Source organism: Orbicella faveolata, unplaced genomic scaffold (assembly GCF_042242905.1).
Source record: "Orbicella faveolata isolate gen_17 unplaced genomic scaffold, um_ofav_v1 contig_1, whole genome shotgun sequence".
Lineage (NCBI taxonomy): Eukaryota > Metazoa > Cnidaria > Anthozoa > Scleractinia > Merulinidae > Orbicella > Orbicella faveolata.
Window position 1 is genome coordinate 30,880,001 of NW_028301536.1, and position 23,026 is coordinate 30,903,026.

Genomic DNA, 23,026 nt, shown 5'->3' on the forward strand with positions numbered 1-23,026 from the left:
GTTGGTTTAACTCATTATGAACATTAGGTTCATCTACCACTTCCTTTATTTTGTTAACTCGTTGACTACATATACCTCTTACTAACCTCGTCTCCTCGGTCCGCACTGTAAGTTACGGACCGAGGAGACGAGGTTAGTAAGATATTTATTAGATCTCTACTGTGATCCTGACGGGTTCGGAAACGATTTCTATTCACGCGGACTCGGAAGAGCTTCAAATTTCTCACACACTTCGAAAGCAAAACGAGTCAGTTTGAAATTGTTTTTAAGTCGTTAGCACGCTTTTTACACAACTTAGAGTATAAGAAAGTTATAAACTTTCACTACTAAAGACCACTTAGCGATAAATCACGAAACAGTTTGGCAACAAAACCAACTTTAAATTTTAGCGGGCCGTACAGGACAGTACGGTCCGCTAAATTGACCAATCACAGCGCCCGTACTAACTGAGAGATATAATAAATTGACTTACCCCGCAAATTCAGAACTGCTAAACTGGGAAGAAACTACTTAAATTTCTCATAACTTTCGGTGGCCTCATGGTTAGTGCGCTCGTCTCCGGATCGAGCGGCCCTGGCCGGGAACATTGTGTTGTGTTCTTGGGCAAGACAATTTACTCTCACAGTGCCTCTCTCCACCCAGGCGCATAAATAGGCACTGGCGAACTTAACGTTGGGGGTAACCCTGCGATGGACCAGCATTCCATCCAGGGGGGAGTAGAAATACTCCCAGTCGCTTCATGCTACAGAAACCGGGATGAGCTCCGGCCTGATGGGCCACTTGGCTCGTACGCAGAATTTACCTACCTTTACCTTTATTCAAGCCATATCTACCGTGCTTTGAGTGACACAGTATAAAACCAGCCAATATAAAGATCTATAAAACCAGTGCTAAACTTTATTTTGCCAAGTGCAAATGTCTAGTCATATTAAGTTTATTCAAAGTCAATGTCGGGCTTCAAAATATTCATCTTATTAAATAGATTATTTACAACATTATAATAGACTATCTGTTTTCAAATATGTGTATAGTTTTATACAAAATAATAACAAATGACAAGATTAACGAAGGCAACGATTTATTCAAGTGTTTTTGAATCACCGAATCGAACGCAAAAGGAAACACCATCCAGCCTTTAGAATGAGACACACAACTCTAATGACTTCGCTTGTTTTTCGGTCAGCAACAAGCTAATGGCCCTAGTGAGGACGCCAGCTAACTAAGTGTTGCTTTTTTCTAAGGATTTTGTCAGGTCGTTATTACCACCGCGTTCGTTCCTTCTTAAATAAACATTTTAATTTGTTCTTGATTTTTGATTGCTTTAAATTGCATTAAATCAATATTCTTTTGTCACATGTTCATTTTTCAAGAAATTTTGATTAGTTTGTTGCAATGATCATGCGATATTTTCTGAAATAAGTTTTGTTTCCTAATAACCTGCAAAAACTGAACTACTTTTGCTAGTAAAAATAGTATCTTAAGAACACCATGAGTAAATCCGTTTCCCTAACTTGATACCTGTTTCAAATTTCCTTCATAAGAAAGCAATGCCCGAGTTCTTTCATCGAAAGAAATGCACGGTCACCAAACAAGAATCCTCAGAGGGAATGAACGCCAGTCTTGGGCGCTATGACTTCTGGGGTCGAGTGGGTAACCAGCATGAGCTGAGATTGGTCGATTACTACCCAAACAATCCCAGCAAGCTTTTTGCCCAAGGGTGGTACTCAGTCTCCTGAGGGTTCTAGAGTGACAAATTGGATGAAAACAGGCAGGAACGCCCACTTTTGTAACACAATGTTTTTTAAAACAAAACCGCGGTAAGAAACACAGCAGGTGTATGGAATCGCTCAACGAACTGAACGCTTTCGTTTAGTTGTTCGATCAGAAATAATTTAGTGTAATGACATCTGTCCTTATATCCATTTAGGAATAACTTACTAGTCAAACTACAAACGATTATAACGTATAAACGTTACGAAAATGCCAGTTAAACGGACGAACAAACAAACAATGTAAGCGCTGTTCCTCTTTCCCAGGATATCAACCATAAGTTGACTTCTGGTGCACCAAGTTCTGGTGCATTTGCACGAGGTCCGCCGGTTCACGGCCTGAAGCGCAGCTTTCTGTTCCGTCGTCTTCACTTTTACTTCAAAACATCACCTTAAACTTCGGTTACGTCCGCTGATCTTCTGCATAATAACCACGTTCTGTCAACACCTGGCTCAATTTTCTGCTTTTCTGACGACTTCACTACAGCACCTTCAATTATCTGTTGTCCAGGCTTCTCCTCGAGACTGTACTCATGCTTCCGTTTTTTCAGACGGCAAAATAAGATGATGTTCACCATAAGTGAGACAAGAAGACAGGCCATTAAAGGAATCACGATTGTCCAGTTGAGATCTGAAACTACAGAATAAAAGAGTGTGAAAAGTTGCCAGCTTATCCAAGGCGAATAATCTAAAATGAGGGGCACGCGTTTAATGGTGTTCACTAAACTCTTCACAGTCTTCACGCGCATAATTCGCTAAAGCATATTAACAGTTATCTGAAGTCGCTCCTTATTCTAAAGCGTGCGCACATTTCTCTAAGGCGTATTCATACTTCAGCAACGCCCACCAATTAAGCTAAGGTAGACACCTCTCTGGGGCGGATCGTTGCTGGTCCAAGCCTCCCCAAGGGAACAGAAGCCAAGCCAACAGAAAGTCATCTCGTGTAAGTTACTTGAATAAATGTACTCAATTTAGTTCGTTTCCGCAAAAAAGGAGATTACTTTTAGTCTTTCATAGGGTTACCGCCACCGTTATTTACCTGCATTTAAAGGACTTCTTTGCATAGATCTCACTGGGATGACTGACGACACAGACGTCATCAGAGCCTGTGTTGTCCAGGTGACCGCTTGTGTTGTCCACGTGACCGCCGCGCTGGTTGATTCAGTAGTTGATTCACTGGTTGATGATGCCGTTGACCACGTGCTTTTCTCAGTTGGCGCTTGTGTCGTTGCAGTTGAATTTGTAAAGTGTAGAGCCGTCGAGTTGGCAGTTGTAGATGGCGTTAATGATTGTGTCGTTGGAGCAGTGGTTGTCGTCTCTGTAGCTGTGGTTGTAAGCTTTCGGTTGCAGCGGGGATCTTTCAAAAGAAAGTAGAGTTACTGGTATTAACGACATAAGTGTGACTTACGTGGTACATGAATTGTAAGTGGACTTTAGACAAACCGGATGTGCAAGAGTTAATCCTGGTCAAGTAACGCTCCCCTCACCTGGAGCCAGTTGTTCAAAGGGTGGATAACGCTATCCACCGGATAAATCGCTAGCGATTTATCCAGTGGATGGTGTTGTCTAGCCTTTGAGCTACTGGGGCTGTAATCGGGCTGTAAGACATGCCCATTTACTTTAACGGTGTTGTTTTCACAAAGGGTATGTGCCTCAGTGACAGCGCTCAGAAGATCAAGTTTTCAATGAGTTCCTTAATGTTAACTTTGTTCTTTAAAAAATAGTGAACGAAAATATGGTTTGTAGCTTAAACCATCCATTTGGAAGGATTTCTTACCTTGAGCATCTTTACACACAAATATCCGTAGTTTCATGTTCTTGTTCTTGCAGTTTCCTCCTGATCGACTGTTAACTGATGCTCGGGAACCATCGGAAGTGGCTGCAATTTCCAAAGAGAAAAACTTACTCTGTTAGCTCAGCCAAACTTGCTCGGAAGAGCTAAAAGAAAGCTACTGAAAACAGAGCGATTCAAAATAAGATTCATTTGTAAGGTTTAAACTACATGTACGCAAAACAAGACTAAAAAACACTTATGTTTTACCATTGGAGAAGGGCTGCGTGACTGTGACATACATACCAATAAAATAATATTCTTTTCCTGGAATGAAAACTTGACTGGAGAGGGCACTGTACCTCTGAAACACCAAAGTGTAATACTTCAGTGTCAGGGGGTAGATGCACCGCAGGAGCAGCCTACTCCCCTGGGTATAGTCCGTGTTACAACGCTCATAGTTCTCGCGTGACACGATCCACAGGTTCTGGTAGAGTTTGTCCCTGGACGTGTTGGCTTTTACTTTTTTCATGATGGTGGTCGGGTTTGGACATACGATGTGAATTTTAGACATCGGAAGAACGTAAAGTATACTGTTATCATTGTCAAATCTGCAACGAAAATAAGCTGAATGATTAGAATAAACGTCAAGTGCTAGCAGAACTGAAAGCCGTATCGGCGAAGTGCTTATCATATGCTGCCAATATTACTTGACGATATTGTAAGAAAAGTTATAAGCATCTACGGAAATGGCTTGTCAAGGACTCTTAAGAAAACCCAACTGAGCACAAAGATAAACAACAAAAATACGGCAGAGTTTAACACGCGATTTGAATACTAAGAAGCGTTTTATCTACACATTATCTCAACCCCGAGAAAGATGGTAATAAGATCTGGTTATCACTGCCTGGGTGGCAAAATGGGAACTTTAACAGGTGCGATCGATCAGACAATAGAAGAAAGCCGGGAAGGGAATGGAGAGACACATAAGAAATTAGTTCATGTACAGTCTTCCTGTGTGGGAAGATGTTAGCCGTGTGTTAACGAAAATCAGTCATCTTGCAGTAGTTCAGACGAACGTTTTACTCAAGAAAAGCTAACTACAGGTGCGAGATAATAATGAACTCCAAGAACGTTGAGTATGAGTTGAACAACATGATAGCGTTACTCCTCTATTCCTCTATTTTCTTTTTTCTATGTATAAATTTAACTATGAGCACAAATAGAAGTTGTTGTTGTGCTATCACAGTTGAAAACTGAATTAGCAGAAGAACCCAAAAGACTACAAGCAACAGAAACATTGGAAGGAAAGAGAGGCACTGATGGGAGGGAGAGGTGGGGAGTGGGTAGGTAGAGTGCATGTTTGACGGCTGTCATATACGCAGAACCTCTTCTCGCACTTGAACGTCTTTTTTGTTTTTTGTTTTTCACGCAAACAACTTATCACGGTGTGCGTCAAAAACACTCAAGTTTAACGTCAGTAAATATCACCAAAACACTGCATTCACAACTTCTCAAAAACAGGTAGCTTATCGTGAACAACAAAGGTCATTTTAAATGGTTGTGTGCCCAGAATCATGAACACGCAATTTCTTGAAAAAGTCAGTCATGATCCCTGAATATCCTACAAGTGATTTAAACTGTGATGTACCATTTTCCAGGCCGATTTTCGGCCGTGTCATATATTCAGTGTATATTTCACTCTGTGATGTGCATGAATGCAAACTATTCATCACATGACTGCAGTGATTAATTCAATTAGCCTCTAGTGTTGAAAACCGAACGCGGGAGGCACAAACAAAGCTTAAGACAATGAATAGCATTTCAGAGGAAAAAGGATATATTGCTGTCTACAAATGCACGCCCCATCGATGAGTTGACGACAAAAACAGATGCTTTCTTCTGAGCGTTTTGATTTTCAGACAAATCCAAAAACCGTAAATACACAAATACGCCTTGTTTTTCTCGGGTTTCTTTTTCGCGTGAGACAGAAAAACAAGTCATCTGTCCTGGTGGGTTTCCTGTTGTTGGTTTCCTTTTGATACCTTATTTTACACCTATTCAAGTGGGTACATCGACAACTACTTCCGAGAGAGGTGTGATGAAGCTTGTACAATAAAAACCGAGGAAATCAATAATACGAGGCGGTTATACTGTCTGGAAGCTTGGACAACAAGGCAGTCACTGTATAAACAGTCTTTCCGACGAAGAAAAATGTATTGCATGGCTATAAAAGGAAATTTTCAAGAAAGCGCGTTTCCACAGGGCACTACGAGAAAACCGCAACGCTGCGGTCGACAGACAAGAATATAGGAAATCATGATTGAAGTTATTGTCTCAATTCATTCACAAATTACTTTTATTATCTTGAATTCGGAAATAATCGTCTGACATATTTTATTGAGCTTAAAGCTGGCCGCATCGACATGTAATAAAGGTAAAACCACGAAGCTAAAATAAGAGTCAGCGTGTGGTCATATGAAAACAAACTTGTAGCTGTATATGTTAAATTGCATTTCTAGAAGAAAAATAGAAAAGAATAACTGAACTCAGATATAAAGAAACCACAAATGATATTGTTGCGTTCGGAATCGAAAGAAAACTAAACCGCGGCAAGCTTGCGTGATGTGATGTGCCGCTCTCCACATATACAAGAACAGCTGCGGAATAAACACAAACATTTTACATCTATCAATATATTGATATGCCTTCGCCAATGCTTAAGGATGTTTTGCTTCCGAAAGAGTGAAAAACAGCTAATATCTTTGACATCTTTCGCTTGCTCTGAAAAGAGGCCATCATGTTAAAACTCATAACGCAAATACATCCTCAAAAAATCTAAAAAAAGCCTAACTGAACCAAAAAAGGTTCAGATAATTTTTTTGCTAACAACATATTCGTTTCTCTCGTCTGTCCGTGTTCTAAAACCGCCTTAAAACTGAAAAACCGCGAAGATGTTTTCAAGAAATTGCCGTAGTTTTGGCGGAATCCTTGGAATTTTTTCGCCTCCCTTGAAACTGTGCATGGGGTTATACACTTTCCAAATTCTCAGACGAATTAATACTGTCTAATTCAAAACAGATTGCAATAACCAAAATAGTACTTACATAAAATCCTGTATTACCCTTTAATCAAGCTATGACAGATATCTCGTAAAACACATCATTATCATGTGATTTTATCTTTACTACTTGGATGTCAGGGTCAAAGGAGCTCTCCAAGGCCGAAGCTGTAGGCTTTGTTCTAAATAAACCGCGTTACGTTGATGCGAAAAAGTGAAAAAAAAAAAAAAAACTCCATATAGTTCTTGAAGCGCGAGATATTAGTCCAAGCTACTCATTTAAATTGATACTTAGAACTGAAAGCAGTGATAAACCTGGAAGGTAAATGAAAGTGTGTTGTGATATTTCTATCTGACCTGAAACAATCTCGTGTCAGATACATAATATTGCGTCTGTTAAAAGCCTCGGTAAAAGGTTTTTTTTTTAAGTCTGAGATAAATGATGAACTGGGATTGAGGAAACGACGATAAGATCTCCCCACCCAAACATAATTAAACACTTTTACATCTTCTGTTGTGGATATGATTTTTGGACCAAAAAAAAAGTTGTATTTCAAGTTTTGTGCGAGAAAACTTAACCAGGCACGATTTACTAACAGTAATGTACTGTGCTGCTGAAAATACTTTGCAATGATAGAGGCAGTCAAGAGCTATAACTTCGAGGCGCTATGTTTTGGTTCGTTTTCAAAAGAATTGACTTACATATGACCTATTTTATATCTCTACTTTATGTTCTAATCCTGTCAAGGGTATTATAACCAGAACACGCTAGTTTAAAGCGTAGCATCACTTCATTGTTCCTTCACTTAGTCTGTGCCAAGTTCTGAGGGTTCCGTGATGACTGAAGCTAGATCATTCAGAGCACAACTTTTTTAGCGTATATTTGTATTTCGTGAAGGTATTTCGGTAATTCAACCCTTCCTAAACATGACCTCACCAAGGATGAGTTTCGATCGGACTGCACCAGAAGTAACTCCGGTTTAGATAGAAGCTTTAAAGTTATCACATAATCTGACAGCCACTGTAATCAGACATTTTTATTGCATATAAGGTACTTTATTTTGGCGCGGTGGTGGACAAAGCTGAACTTCGCAACATGTCAATCAACTCTTCTTTCTCTATTTTGCTAATTTTGCTGTAATATGACGTCTAAAACGCGCTAGAATTTCATGGAAACAAACATCTCTTTCTCCTGTTGTTCGCTCGTTCCCGAAAGCTTAAGTTTTCATTTGAAATGACATCGATTAACACCAAAGGTGTTTATAGCCATACACTCATCTCCGTTCTTGGCACTTGTCACTCAAACTTTGTTCAGAAAAGGGCTGAAAAATCGCCGTCATTAGAAATACTACGCACCTTTGGAAGAGATTGACGAAGTGAGAACAAAAAACTCGTCTACTATTGACAAGATTTGTAAAACAAATATAAGATTGCCAATATCGCCCGATAACATTTCATTTAGTTTCATCACCAGTCAAATTCTTTCTTTGGGAATTTATATCGATTTCAAATAGGGTTTTTGGGTTACAACGAACACTAACTTCGATGTTTTTAGGTTATGCTTTCCAAGTGCTCAGCTTGTAAAGTCAATTTTTAGTGTCTTGACGTTTAGCTTAGACTCAAAAGAGCTGTTTCCAAATTACTCCAAAAATTAAACATTTTTGTATTTTGAACGGGTTCATAAGTTTTCGCTCTGAAATTTGATCTCTTTTCCGCGATAATTAAGCTTTGTCGACAAATCAACATTGTTATCCTAAGAAACAACACAATTACTTGGGAAAACATGTGGGGGATTTCAAATTCCTAAAGTTCGCAGACTTAATTCTTCGGCAAGCAAGATTACCTCAAAGACAAATCCCAAAATCTAAGTCGCACGTTTCGCTTTTGTCTCGCATGCCAAACTAATCAATCGTCGTCATTTAGCGCTGCATGGACCTAACTTATCTGCCATGTCTTTTGTTACAATGGAGGCTGCTTTGATTAAACTTAATTTGCCTCAGGTCAACCCTTACAATTGAATGGGTCATTCGCTTTTGTTTAAAACCACGACGGCCAACAGAGAGTTGAAAAATAATGTCAAGCGGTTACAGGAAAATTGATCTAAGGATATGAAATAAGTAAATAAAGTTCACGGTTTGTGTTCTTAGCATTGTGGAAATTAAAATGGCACACGGACGTGCTTTTGGAAAAGCACTGCTCTGGTTTGCTTTGGTTTGCCTCGCTCCTACACGAAATACAAGTTTATCAAAGAATTGTCATTACGAACTAGTACGTCCTTAAATCAATTTACGACCAAAACTTGGCTTTTATTACACGGTATTCACTAAATTAAAACAGCTTGTAAATACAAATATCTCTAGTGTTCAAAGCTAGCTATGTACACATCCATTATTTAGGAATGCCGCCTTCATTGCGAGATTTTGGATACAGAAGACATCCTATTTTCAGAAGGAACACAGCGAGTAATGCTTCACCGTTGTAAGGGTCACTGACTAAAACTTGATTTACTGCACGTCAGACTAATATCATTCTAACTAGGAGAAAGGGTAATAAAATATATCAAGCGTAAAACGTTTTATGTACCATATTTTGCTCGAGGGACGCAAAGCAAAGGTAAGGCCAATGTAAACAACGCAACATGAAAGAAACCAAACAAAAACTAACATGGATGCAAAGAGTCGCACCAGGAGAACAGATATCATGATGGGTCTGGTGCGTAATTTACGCTTAAGACTAGTAAAAATGGCCTCAGACACTGTAATATTGCTATCTCGATAATGATAATAAACAATTGGACTACGAAATCGCCTTCATTCACTGCTAGGAAACAAATGAGACATTTACAACAAGCGCTGTAAAAATACATATGCGATAATAAGTTCTAAAGTTTCCGCCAACCATGTTATCAGTTACTTTCGACACAACTGGAGATAACGAAACCGCCAATAAGTTTACAGAGTAATTCCTTCGAACACGATCGATCTTGCTGATAACATTTTATTGTCCTGCGAGCGTACATCATAAAAGCACCGCACAAACACATAATTACGACGCGAAACAATAGAAAATTTTAGCCATTTCTATAGGGAATACAATCAACTGGTGTCAAAAGTTAAACCCGTGAGAATCTTACAAGATGGGCATGAAAGGACGAGCAGAAGACAACTACGAAGCTACTGAATAGCACAAGATCTCATGGAAAACATCGTTGGACTCGCAGCGCGTAATCTCATTAAATTATTACTCACAAATGAGGAAGGAAAATGTTGACTTACAGAGGATTTTGAGGTGACCAGTGGATCGACGGGTACACAGCACACTCCAAAACTTGGAAAAACATCACAATTTGTGTCAAAAGCAGGACGGAGTACGGTTCGCGATACATCGTAACAGTTCGCGTTAGACGACGGCAGCCATGTGTTGTGAAATGAGTCTATTAGTATACGGCACAGTGGTTTTCCCCCTAGTTCCGTTTTCGCAACGGCTGGAGAGACAAATATTTCACAGCTTCCTCCCCAACAACGTTAGCGTACCGGAAACCCTTTGGTTCTTTTAATCCTCTTGCCACAAATAGAAGTGTTTTCATCGACGAATATCAGACTGTCATTTTAGCGCGCTGCATACCAATATGGTCAACGTGTTGAACGTTCAGCATTATTCGTTGACGTGTACCGGTGTTGTATTGCCGCGTCGCAGCTCACAACCTTCGTGTGTTACTTCTCACCTCAAAAACCAGCGCTTTGCAATTCCAATGAATCTTTCCTGCACACAGATCAGAACTTGGCGAGTTATTGCTTGCGTTTCTCTGTGTGTTCTGCTCGATTCTTGTCAATAGCCAACTGTACTTGACGACATCAATCCCTTTGAAACACAAAACCACTCACTCATTCGTACGCTTGAGAGGCGTTGAAAACTTTAGAAGACAGATGTTGATTTACAACCAGTCTCTCCACCCCACCCCTGAATTTCGTGGATTTTGCCCTCCCCCCTCTCAGTCATTATATTAATGTTTGCCAAAACAAACACACGGGTATCAGTTGTAATGAAGAATGTAACAAACTTCCAAAGAAAACGAAGAAACTAAGAAGTCTGTTTGAATTACACTTTAGAACATGTGGTAAACTGGCTGAAATGTTGTCTCAGGCGAGCAACGGATGACCTTGCATCTTGTATACCAAATCATTTGTTTATCAAAATGTTCCATTTGATGTGCATTAACCTCAACGAAATTATTATTATTTGTAAACCCCCTGCTGAAAACACCATTACTTGACTACACACGAAGCACACGGAATGTAGCTGTTGGTTCTAATTGCTCCGGAAATCGAAGAGGAAAATTTAATTCTAGAAAGTTTTATCGCATTAGTCAAAAAAATCTTCTTTAGGAAAAAAGATACTGTTTTGCACGCGCGAAGACCACGTTATGGACGAATACAACAAGCATTCAGTAAACTCGTGCCCATAAATATCATAAACAGGACACAAATGGTGCAACTGAAACGGTTCGGTTGTAAAAAAATTCTTGTAAAAACTTCAGGGGTCTTACAAACTCGTCATAACAACAGTACATAGTTGTGTTGTAGACCAAACAGTCAGACCTGTGTGTTCAAAAAAGCTAGAGCCCTAAAAACGTTGCGTGTAATGGAAAGCTCTAAAAGCTTTAGAGCATTTAGTGCAATCTCTTATTCTAAAGCAATAGAGGGGAAAAGAAAATTGATCTCATAAATATGTTTTAGTACTGGCACTGCACGGCTTTTTGTTCCCTGCTGTGTTTTGAATTAGTTTAGAAGAACGGTTGGACTTTCATGTTTTCTGAAGAAATTTTGATGGATAGAGTTGTCACGCCAAGTAAACGATAATCACGCAATACAATGGCAGCTTGATAAATGATTTGATGAACAGTTTTTATTTCAGTGTTATTTATAGAAGTGCACATGATCCAAAACTTCATATGGAGTAGCTTTTCCTCCTGTACCTTGTTATTTCTGAAGTATTAATTACAGAGATTGAAACAAAGCCTAGGATACATATCCAGATGAACAGAGGACGGGTAAGTAGAGGAGAAGTTGCTAGAATAAACTCAATACATTGGTCAGTTAAATATTTTTTCGCGTAAACAAATAACTTGTTTCCATAGGACTCCCTTGACAAGCCCTCACCATTCCCTCCCCTCCCCTACACTCACGCCCTGTCGCCCGCTCAAAATTATGAGAAATACACTGTAACCCTAGATTTCGAGCAAGATAACGCTATCTCAAGATGAGTAGCGAGAAAATGTCTCATCTCCGTTGGAATGCAATTAGAATTAACCTCTATCGAGAGGAAAGTGACTTTAAATTTTCTCGCATTACCTTCTCGCTCGGCTAAATACAATAGTATTTTACTATTGCTGTATGTTGTTCGCGAGAGGCAGTATATTACAGATCCACTTCATTCTAAACCCGCCCCTCAATTAACCTTACTTAGCCTAGAATATATTTTGGACTAACAACTATGAAAGATTCTCTTTAGATCATATCACAGTGATTAAACTTTTACATTGAATTTAGTTTCAAAATTGACTGAGCTAATATTAACCTTCATATTCTATCACGGTGGCCATATATAATTCGAAGCATTCGTTTGTTTCCTGCAGGAACTATCGCTCTCTCAGAAACGAATTAATATCTGCATCAAGATTAGGGTTAAAAAAAGAAACTATGAAACGAGATTGATTTTGTTTGTCTACGTTACATGGAACTTCATTGCATTGTCCATTTTGACAAAAAAACAAGGAAAGAAAAGAAAAAAAAAAAGAAAAGAAATCAAATGTTGATAAGACTGACCATTGTTCCACGAAGATCAATACGGGGGGTGGGGGAGGGGGAGATCGTGCGATAAACAATTTCCGTTGATATCGCCCTCGTGCGGCCTCAGGCCCCACACACGGTTGTCTAAAGGTGGATAACGCTATCCACCGGAGAGATCGCTATCCAGTGGATACTTGTTGGCAAAACAGACCACGCTATCCACTGGATAGTGATATATCCACATGATCCACCCTTTGAACGACCTGGACCAGACTTCTTCTATTTTCAACTTACGGCGTCGAAAAAGATTGTCCGCTTCACTTACCCGGTGCAGGAAAGAAAGTTAAATAGCTGTCTGTAGATTTAGATTTTCAGGCGCGGTTCTTTTTAATGATTTACCCACATCAGTGAAAGAAGCCACGTCGCTTTCCATTTTTAAGAACTCTTAGTTTTCAGTTTAGCCATTAGTTTTCTACCAATATAATACTTAGATATACTTTGATTGTTCTCTTTTGTTGTATTGATCTAGAAAAATTGTACTTCATCGGATATGTAATTTCCTTTATATTCAATTTTTAAACTCCTTGTACATAACTTTGAGGTAATTTTTAAATTCTGAATTTTTTATCATGTGGTCTTATAATTTTACGCAGGGCCCCTTTTGATACCAGCCTATGGCTGATTGATCTACCCTGCCTAAACAAAGATGACTTGACTGGACTTGACTTGACTTGAAGATGACTTTGTGCAGCACGATGATTGCATCAAACTGGAGAGCTGAGCGCGAAGCAAGTAGCTGTACTTCAGAGTCAAGTTCGTTTTTGCTAAGAATGATACACTCTTTCTTCTTTATAAGAATATGTTTTCTTTAAGAATTTAGAGGCTGAAATTTACGAAATTTTAAGAGCATTTTAAGATTAAACCCGAGGCTTCGATTTTGAAAGGAATATAATTTTGTATGATGAAAGTTTGTCAATACAATACAATTATATGTTTTTAACTTAATAAGTGTATGAAATTCTTTCTTTATCTAAACGTCAAAACTAGCTAAAAAGCAACAAAAATAGCACTAGCCGTTTGTTCGATGTTAATAGCATTTCGGCAAGAGGTTATGTGCGTGATATTATTAATGCCTGCAGGTTGGCTCAAAACTTACTTAAACATCATCCAGACACCAAATACATTCGAAACCAGGTATGTCATGTGCTATCATCTAAGAATATTCACAAGAATATTTTCAGTCTAAAATCGGCAGAAAAATAAGAATATTCAGCGTCGGCCGGAAAGCAATATTCTGACAAAAAAAGAGTGTATTTTATATCACGAAATAATTGCTCAATATCTCTTTTCATCAACCTCAGCCAGAAGGATAAGGTTTGAAATTGTATCATAACTAATCAAAACATTCCCAAAGCAAAGTGTCGATTAGCTAAGAAAATATCTAGTAATTCTGTATCTAGTGATCGGATGTAATATACTCGAGTTCTTGGAGGTCTCTACTGTTTATCGAGACAAGTGCTTTTGAGGTTTCTCTTTAACCTTGGCTAAGACCTCCACGAAACATGCATGAAATTAAACATCCATGATAACCCCTGTCTTGATTGGCTAAACTTTGTTTGCTTTACCTAGTCTGCTAGACAAGTTTTGATGTTTTGATGAGGCACTTTGCAATTGTTGAGAACCATGCTGCTTCAATGAACAGGGAAATCCAGACACTTCTATAATTTAAGGGTAATGGGCTCCTGGTGTATTACTATCGTATAATCAGACACAGGTTGCCGACTAACAAGCTGAACATTCTTTCTGGGTGTTTGTTTACAGATCAGCATTTGCTAGTTAAATATCTGTTTCCACTGGAAATTTAACCCAGAATTTAACCCACTGACTCAGAAGATTTAAATTACAAAAGCGCGCAACTTTCTAAAATGGCTGAGAGAGGAAGCGCTTTTAACGACTTCTCTTGAATTGATTCTAGTCATATTTATGCGAAGGAGATCGAGAAGGCATTTTTTCCAGAGGATGCGGTTAATGTTCCCAGAAATGAGGAAGATGCGACAAACTGTTGTAATGCAGGAACTCGTTCTGCACGGCGACGCCGTGTCATAAGGGTCCTAGTCGAGGAACTGGAGAATCTAACGGGACCGTAGGAATGGTAAACCGAAATAAATGAGAAGGACTGCTGAACTCGTCTGGCGTTTTAAAAGTTCTGCTTCGCAAACTGAACCGTGGTACGAACGTCTGGTGAATACTATTGCCAGATTCTTTGCAGGCCTTTGTCACTACGCACAGGGTGATTGGCTGCGGCACTCGCCAGGACAGGTTGTAGCATCTCGCGAGGTAGTCTAACTTGGCGCGAATTTCCGGTCATATTGACGAGACAATCGCTTTTTTTTTCTGGTGAAAACAGCGTGCATTTTTAACTCGCTAAACTCAAGACGAACTGTTTTCACTGCTTTTCCAGACTTTTCCGACTTTATCTAGCCAAAATTGTCCTAGTGAAAACACAACCACAAAAGGTTAGGAGTCACGTTGTTATGTCGGCGTTGCCCCTTGAAGTAAGACCTACAGTATTGAGGGAAAAAATTGCTCACTTCTTGACTCTTTTGTAAAATGTTTCAAGAAGTGTTTTTTGCTTTCTCTAATTACTGTTATTCTTTAAAGTCTTAAACCATCACATACGACACTAGTAGTTTTAATGACGTTTTCCTCAAAATCTACCAGCACGGCTCCACCTCAAGATTTCAGGGATTAGAATTTGGCTCTGATTAGACGTTCATGAGAAATAAAATATTAATCTACCGGACGACAGGTTTTGAGATGTTTTTATAACAGACAAAGTTACACATTTTTTTATTTCCCAAAAAATACGGTCTGACGTCATTTTTGGTGCTAAGCTTTCCTAGCCGATGACCAAAGAGTCGGGCAATTTTGGGCTCAAGACAGGTACACTCTCAGTGACGACTCAGTGACGCTCTTTCCGCTCGCTGTTTTAGTTCTTGCTTGCATTTTTGCCATAAAAGGAAAGCATTTAAGGCCATAGAAAGGACTACCAATGACCCCAAGATAGCGACAGTACCTACAAAAGTCCCAGTTTTTCGGAGTATCTCTGTCTTGGTGGTACCTGTTAAAAAATAGAGAATCTACAATCAAATTTATTTCAGTTACTAGTAATATTTGATGACGTTCATGAAATCCTTATAGAAATATAACACAAACAGCAGTGATAAACATTGTACACCAACACGTTTTTACTGACACAACCAGTTGTGTCATATTTTTAATCGCAAGCTACGAAATCCTTTAATTTTGGACTTTAAAAAGGCAGCATAAACAACACAATGGTCTAAGCTAAATACAAAGACGAAGGGTTTTACAGCAGTTCTCTCCAAAACTATAATTCATGACATTTCGTCAGTGATGTTTTCAATTCATGCAGAGACAGTTTCTAAGCTTTTGGCCCCTACTTTAAATGAAAGAGATCGCTGGGCTAAAATAGAAGCCGTTACGTTTCAGTATAGACAAACCTAATTGCTTCATTGTTGCTTTACAAATTCGAACGTGTCAGGGTTAAATCACAGCGAGTTTGCCGCATTTTTGGTCAAGACTTTGACGCATTTTTGACTAAAGACCCTTTCTCGTACACCGTGAAATACTCTCAAAACATCAGCATGAGGATATTACGTGAATTGTGGAAAGGGAACCGGGAAGCAAATTGTAATTAGTTGTCAGCGATTTTCCCAAAACATGACGACAAAACTTAAACAAGTCTTAAGTACCAGACTTTTTCAATTTGACCTTATTCTAACACCTTGCACATGCGCAGCCTCGTTCCCAGGTAGAGAGAGGGCTTTGGGAACGAGGTTGGTGCATGCGTAATTCATTCTTTTAGCTTCAGAACAAAACTGGACCATTATATTTAGGTCTCCATGAATGAAAATGTGTCTTTTCTGTTATGATTTTTTAAGTTTACCGTCATGATAGTGCCATTTAAGCCCATTTTGCATTGCGCTGTAGAACTTCACTGTATACGACTACTTTCTTTGAGGTTAAACGATTTGGCTTCAACCCATAAGTATTGTTTCCACAGGGAAAAAAAATAACTCCAAAATCCTAAAATTAACGATCCTCTTTAGTCGTATAATCTGGGACGTATCTCCTCGAGTGACTACGTGTAGTGACAAACTTACCGCAAACAGTGTTGTTGCAAAATTTTGATCTAACATCAGTGTCATTAGTGTTATTGCACTCAACAAATGATCTAGGAGGAGAGACTGTCTTGTTCCTTTTAGGAACTTGAGTTGGACTAGGTTTTTTCTTAGGAGGGCTGCATCTTTTATCTGAATGGGAGGATAACAAAAATAAAACGTTTGTAAAGTCATTCTAATGATAACGTAAATGAAGTTGACGATAATGATGATGATGATGACGGTGGTGGTACACTCTTTCTTTTTTGTAAGAATATACTTTATGACAATATCAAGGCTGAAATTTGCGAAATGTTAACCGAAAATTTTAAGCTTGATTTTGTGTGTCAAAACAGATGGTGCTTCAAATGTGGGGATTGTTCATTTCATTTTCTTTTCGTAGATTAAATGGAAGGACTTAACACTTGGCAGACATAAACTACGTATGTGAACGAACTTTTTTGTGGGAGTACGTCAAATGCCTTCGAATTCAAGACTCGTACTAGCATCGCCAATTTCATAAGTATACATAATCACATTTCTAGACATATATTTTTTCCGTTTTACATTTCCTTGACGTACTCCCACAAAATTTTAGTTTTCAACGTTGTGCATCAATTGGCCAAACCTTTCTAACGTGGAAGGGATATTCTTTGAGTTATATAGAAAGAAGCAAACCGTGAGGGTTTCGACCACGCTCATTTGAATATCAAATTTCAGGGCCAACTTCAATTCTTACAGAATGATATTGCTTTTTAACGAAAATACATACAATAACATTTTAGATGTGAAAAATGACTAACTTTGGGCCAGTATTTTGACCGATTTGATGCATGTAGATATGGGAGAAATATATGCAAATTTGCCTCCAGGAATACCTTAAGAATACTGACTCCAGGCTGAGATTTTGAAAAGAATATAATTTTTTTGGGTTGAAAACTCGTAAATGCAATCAAAGTCCAACCTCTTTTAACTAGCCACCTATTAAACGGCCATCCCTATTAGGCGGCCAGTAATCAAAGCTCTATTGTTTTAAGGGGTCATTATCCATTTTCCCGAGGGTGGCCTAAACTTTATAAAAATTTTTCCTTCCCTAAACGGTAAAGTAAGCCAAAAAAACAACAAAAACGGCAATCGCCGTATGTTCGATCTAATGAGATTTCTGTCAAAATAGTCCCCTTTTTATTCCAATAATCTAAGAATATTCACAAGAATATTTACAGCCTAAAATCGGCAGAAAAATAAGAATATTTGGCCTGGGCCGGAAAAACGATATTCTTACAAAAAAAAAAAAAAAAAAAAAAAAGCGTAGTGATGGTGGTGATGGTGATAATGATGATGATAATGGTTATCACTGTGCTGACGATATTGATCACAAGGACCTATATTTACTCTTAATGGTAATTAGGCGTTGGTTAATTAGGACGATGATTATAAGTAACGAGGCTGGTGAAAGGCAGAGATTGTTGGTTGTCATTCTTTGCAGGTGGAAACTAAAGAGAAGTTTGTGATTGTGACCGTAGATTGTCAAGTGGTATATTATAAATAAAAAGCGCTTCTCATCCCCAGGATTTCGCGCGGCCATTTTTTTCTCGCAGTTTTCTTTCGCGTCACGCACGACGGACTAAGCGAAAGAGGGACTACTCGTAGTCTAATTGTTAATTAGTATACATTACTTGCAAAAATTTCGGACGTTTAATTTGCCGACGCTTTTTATCTAATTTCGGACAGATTTCGGACAACAGTTTCGGACACTTTGCTGAAACATAGATAAAGTAAATTTACATCTACAAAACACGAATTCGACTAAAACGAAATCTGTGAAAATGATAGTTTTACTGCAGCCTCAACTGAGGTTTTACGAATACACCGAAGAGAAAATAACGTGATTCTATGAAGTCTATCAAGCCGTTACGTATCTCAAGCACTGTCTCAACCAGAGTTCGCTCCTTAAAGCCCGGCACATAAAGGAAACTAAGAGCTTTGGAGATACTTCAAAGTTTCATATTGTACTGCCGGTAAATATTTCGGACAGTTTTATTTTCGGGTTCAGTTTTCGTCCGAAATTAAAAACGTCCGAAATTCTTTGCAAGTAATGCACTACCGTCATAAGATGATATAACAGGTAGCTACACGAGATTAATTATATATGTTGGACCTACCTTGTCTATTCTTACACACATACACCTTAAATCGCATGTTATGTGTGGTGCAATGCCCACCAGAAGTTGAATTCAGCGAGCTCCTCTTCCCGTCTGACGTGGCTGTAGATCATAGGAAAGAAAAAGAATAAAAAAGCGTGGCAATATATATATTTTGGTTTTTGTCAGCTTATTTCTAAAGTCACAGACTGAATAACTCTTGTACTATCTTTTCTTCGTTTCGCTGTTATGCTGGCACTGCTTACCATGCTTAGCGGTACAATTACTGCGTTAAAAATGAACTCGTTTTATAATTGCCATAACAAAGGATTTTAAAGTCATCTTTGGCTATTGTTTCACGAAGCTCCTCGGAACGTCTCACAGGATTGGCTGGGAAAATGATATACAAACAATAGTAACAATGCACCCTAGGCCTAAATCAATATAGCTTCGATTCGCGCTAACAAGATCCAATGAAATTAGAGGTTTTAGAGAGCTTCATGACAACAGTATTGTTTCAAACTTATAGGCGTGGTGTAAAACTGGGAGTCTTGAAGTCCAATTCTCCGTATTTCCGGTTGTCTCACGCTTGTAACGAACACGTTAATTATATGACGGCCAAGGTATCTCAGAAACTGGGAATTCTTTTCTCACGACTATTTTACCAAAATTGTTCCAAGGATCTCTCCTTCACGCAACGGAGAGAAGCTTGAGATCAAGGTTGTGATTTTGCCACTCCTGGCCTGGAGTATTGTGACGTTATCTGGCTTGGCTGTACGAAGTCATTGAAACCCACTGAAGATGGAGCATTTAGGAAGAGGAACTGGCGGTATTGTCCTCAAAACGCTCAGGATTTAACTAGGGGCAGTTTTTTTTTTAATTCTCTACTGGAACATTTTTGTTAACAGGGCTCACATTGATACCAGTTTATAGCTGAAGTCATTGAATTGAAGTGTTACCCTGTCTAAATATTCTCAATTATCATTTTGTGGTCAACTTCGAGCTTCTCTTATTATTTCACCAAGCTCTACATTTATCATCATTTCGTCTTGATTTTCTCAATTCCTGAAGAAGGCTAGTTAAAATTGCCGAAATGTCAATTTTAAATCAATTTTCACCCCGGAAAGAATCCCGGAAAACAAAGAGCAAAGCAACTTTTCATTCATTTCATTAATTATTATCACATATTTTTATAACCTCTTACCAATAAAGAAATATTCCTTGCCAGGTGCAAATGTTGTTGGAGAATTAGCCGGAAATCGAAACACAAAAGTGTCGAATTTAACCTGTGTGGGTGAATCACATAAAATCAGCGCTGGCTGAGATGCCGCCTTTCCTGTCGAGCACGTCTTGTAACCAGACTCGTCCACTCCCCAAATATTCTCATACAGGTCCGTCTGTGGTACTTGGTGTTTCCAGGTTTTTAGTACTGTCCAGGTGTTAGGACAAACGATGTGCAGCTGGGTGTAGGGAAACACATTCAGCTCGTAATTCGTCTTCGAAAAACTGCAAATGATGAGTTTTGTGGCGATAAATGTTCCGAGGTTAAAGCGGAATCACAAACTGAATAATGAATATTGAACTAAGAATAATCAATTTTCAAATTTTGTATTAATGGGACAGAGCAACTGCGATTGGAAGGGCGAGCAAATAATATATATGAGCGCCACGGAAAGCGTTTTTGCTGTTGTGAAATTCTGAAAACGCCTTCTTTTCTCCATCCCAGGGGAGGGCTACTTAGTGGCCCTAATGCAGAGATTCAATCACAAGAATGTGGCCCCCCCTTTAACAACTCTTATAAGTGTATCAATCAATTTGCAAAGTGGCTAAAACTGATTGGAACGGAATCGACAAAATATCGCTTTGATTTTAGTGACGGTACTGAAGATAGAGACAAATAGTTACGTCTGGTTCTTTACAAGGCGTATTTCAAATGACTAATTCGGATTCAGAATTATGAAAAAGGTACGGAGAGGTGTTGTTTATAAGCACATTTTCTTTTCCCCTAGTTGAAGATAAAATACCCCCGTTTACTTCTTTTGTTAGACTTACCAAAAGACGACCTTCACTGATTTAATCTTTCGTTTAATCATCGCCCTCGAGCGATCTTCGAACGACGAAGTCGCGAAAGGTTTATCTAATTTTTTCACTTGCACGGATAAGACTCCGAGCGTTGAGCTTTGACGCGAATAGCAACATTTATCGTTTTTCGTTTGCTCCGCGAGCGATCATTTTTTAAGGAGGCAATGACTGTACCCAACATGCCAGGGAAATATTATCAATATTTTGCAAAAGGCTTTTAGAAAGTCTATTCTCAGTTTGCAAGGTAATAGTGAAACGGAAAATTCCCATTAAGGTGATGTCATATTAGGCAAAATTAAGTTAATTACCAAATTAAAGCCATTTAGAAACAGCAATCCCCTATCGTCTGATTCCGTTATGGAGGTTATGGCTGGCTGAAACCCAAATTTTCCGACACCTTCTTAGTTCAGCTAATTGAAGAAACGAAATGCCTTGCGCTGACAATCAGTTAGCGTAATCGATATAACAATTATTCAAGTATAATCGTAAGCAGTTCATCAAACCACAGCAATTTGAAAGGCGTATAAACTGATCAATTATTATATCTTGTTGAATGCGTAATATATACCTGCTCCTCTTGTTCTTTATAGTGTAAAACTAGGCACCCAAACCTTCATCCGTCATTTTTTTACGATAACTGCAGAAATTCTCGCGCGCTCATTGGCTGATTTTCATTGTCAATAAGCGCACAGACATAAATCTATGATTTATGCGATGCGTGAACAAGCGAGAGCGGACAATTTGACAATCTGTAATTGTAAAAAACAAATTAAAGTCAGTTTTTCATGCGTCTGTTCTGTTATTGACAATGAATTTCGTCATAACACTGTCAAAGTAGTCTGCGGATCCACTCGGCTTTCGGCTCCTGAATCCACAACTACTTTGACAATGGTATGACGAAATTCATGATCAATAACAGGACAGACGCATGAAAAACTGACGTCAGTTTGTTAACTCGCTCTGAACTGGTACAATGCCTTCATGGCTCACCTTTTGCCAACGACCAAGCGTTGTAAAATTGTAATCGAAACTAACATAATGAAAAACCTTCTTTCGTAACGCCACCCGAAAAGCGAATAGAAGGTTTTGATTCAGTTTAAAACAAATGCACATTCAATTTACCGAAGCAGATCGCATCATAGATGAAGCGTTATTCAGCAGTCGTGTTATGCTTGGAAATTGAAACAAAATTTACTTACATCGGATTGTTGGGTGTCCAGAAAATTGAAGGAAGGATTTCTGCTTTTCCACAGTGGTAACTCGTCCACACAAGCAGGGCTGCAGCAAGAAACACACAAGAACTTCTTCTTCCATTGCTTCCAATGTCCACACGATAAAATGACATCTCAGTCTTCGTACATGTTAAAACTACAGATGTTTCTTCGTTAGTGAATGCTCGCTTTTCATTTCGGATTTTAAAACTGTTCGGACTGATGTGCGATAGCTTAGATTTTAGGCGTCAAGTGTAGATAGTTTTTAAAAACCCTGCCTACCTGGAATGTAAATACTGTCAGTAAAACAATCATCTTTTTCCTTGTAGGCTTGTCAAAGGTGTCCAAGACAGGAACAATCTGTCAACTGCTTTTCTTCGAAACTGAATCTATTTTCGGTACACTGATAAGTTAATAACTTCCTTTCGATACCTTGTAGAACATTTACTTCCCCAGGAAGTGGGAATTGGGCGTGAAAGCAGTTTTTCTCACGCGTGTTCTTCACTGTTAGAGCAGTTCGCGATTGAATGCGGACGATAGTTCTGTGTTAGCGTAAGGTTGCTGTCATAAATCATGTAATTGACTACGTCACAATACGCACGACGAGTAATTCCAAGTTCTTCGAATTCTGCGATAACTGAAGTGAATCAGATGTACGTCAAGTGTACCTCTACAGTTACTTAAAAATATACCCTCTATACCAAACTGCAGACCTTGTTCACCGTAGATGCTAAGATTGTTTATTTGCTTTTCCAGTTTACAAGGCAAATTAATCATCGGGTCTACCTGAAGCCACCTAGTATACATGCAGAGATTAACAATAGAACAAAAGCTTTATCTGAAGACAGATTTATCGGTAACATTTTATATATATAAATATCTCGGCTGATGACTAAGTGTGGATTATACCTCGTGTAAGCAACACAAAAACGTAACTAATATTCTTACTGCCACGCTCGTCATTTTCACTTTCTAAGCTGCATGTGAAACGAGAGACGAGGACTGTTTCAAACCAAAT

The 23,026-nt window shown here is 38.7% G+C and overlaps 2 protein-coding genes across 3 annotated transcripts; both read right to left on the reverse strand.

The window, feature by feature from the left end:
- Positions 1–869: 869 nt before the first annotated feature.
- LOC110053593 (uncharacterized) lies at positions 870–10,533 on the reverse strand. The gene is made up of 5 exons (XM_020759844.2): positions 9,877–10,533; positions 3,847–4,151; positions 3,547–3,648; positions 2,809–3,126; positions 870–2,406 (listed from the first exon to the last, which is right to left on the reverse strand). The coding sequence occupies exons 1-5, from the start codon at positions 9,984–9,986 to the stop codon at positions 2,162–2,164; spliced, it is 1,080 nt and encodes a 359-aa protein (XP_020615503.1). The 5' UTR covers positions 9,987–10,533; the 3' UTR covers positions 870–2,161.
- Positions 10,534–15,066: 4,533 nt separating this feature from the next.
- Positions 15,067–22,581, reverse strand: LOC110053518 (ephrin-B2-like). 2 transcript variants are annotated; one of them, XM_020759754.2, is made up of 6 exons: positions 22,291–22,580; positions 21,997–22,165; positions 19,920–20,221; positions 18,737–18,838; positions 16,578–16,727; positions 15,067–15,511 (listed from the first exon to the last, which is right to left on the reverse strand). In XM_020759754.2, the coding sequence occupies exons 2-6, from the start codon at positions 22,140–22,142 to the stop codon at positions 15,342–15,344; spliced, it is 870 nt and encodes a 289-aa protein (XP_020615413.2). In that variant the 5' UTR covers positions 22,143–22,165; positions 22,291–22,580; the 3' UTR covers positions 15,067–15,341. The 2 variants fall into 2 exon arrangements, with proteins under 2 accessions (XP_020615413.2, XP_020615414.2); XM_020759755.2 differs by having other exon boundaries at positions 21,997–22,581.
- Between the last annotated feature and the right edge of the window lie 445 nt (positions 22,582–23,026).

Bases quoted from the DNA above. Each gene is read 5' to 3' on its own strand.
- LOC110053593 (XM_020759844.2), bottom strand. From the start codon at position 9,986: ATGTATCGCGAACCGTACTCCGTCCTGCTTTTGACACAAATTGTGATG. The intron at 3,127-3,546 runs GTAAGAAATCCT...TTCTTTTGAAAG, and splicing joins TGTGTGTAAAGATGCTCAAG to ATCCCCGCTGCAACCGAAAG. The intron at 2,407-2,808 runs GTAAATAACGGT...TTTATTCTGTAG, and splicing joins AAGAAGTCCTTTAAATGCAG to TTTCAGATCTCAACTGGACA.
- LOC110053518 (XM_020759755.2), bottom strand. From the start codon at position 22,142: ATGTCATTTTATCGTGTGGACATTGGAAGCAATGGAAGAAGAAGTTCT. The intron at 16,728-18,736 runs GTAGGTCCAACA...CCTCCCATTCAG, and splicing joins TGTGTGTAAGAATAGACAAG to ATAAAAGATGCAGCCCTCCT. The intron at 15,512-16,577 runs GTAAGTTTGTCA...ATTTTTTAACAG, and splicing joins TTGCAACAACACTGTTTGCG to GTACCACCAAGACAGAGATA.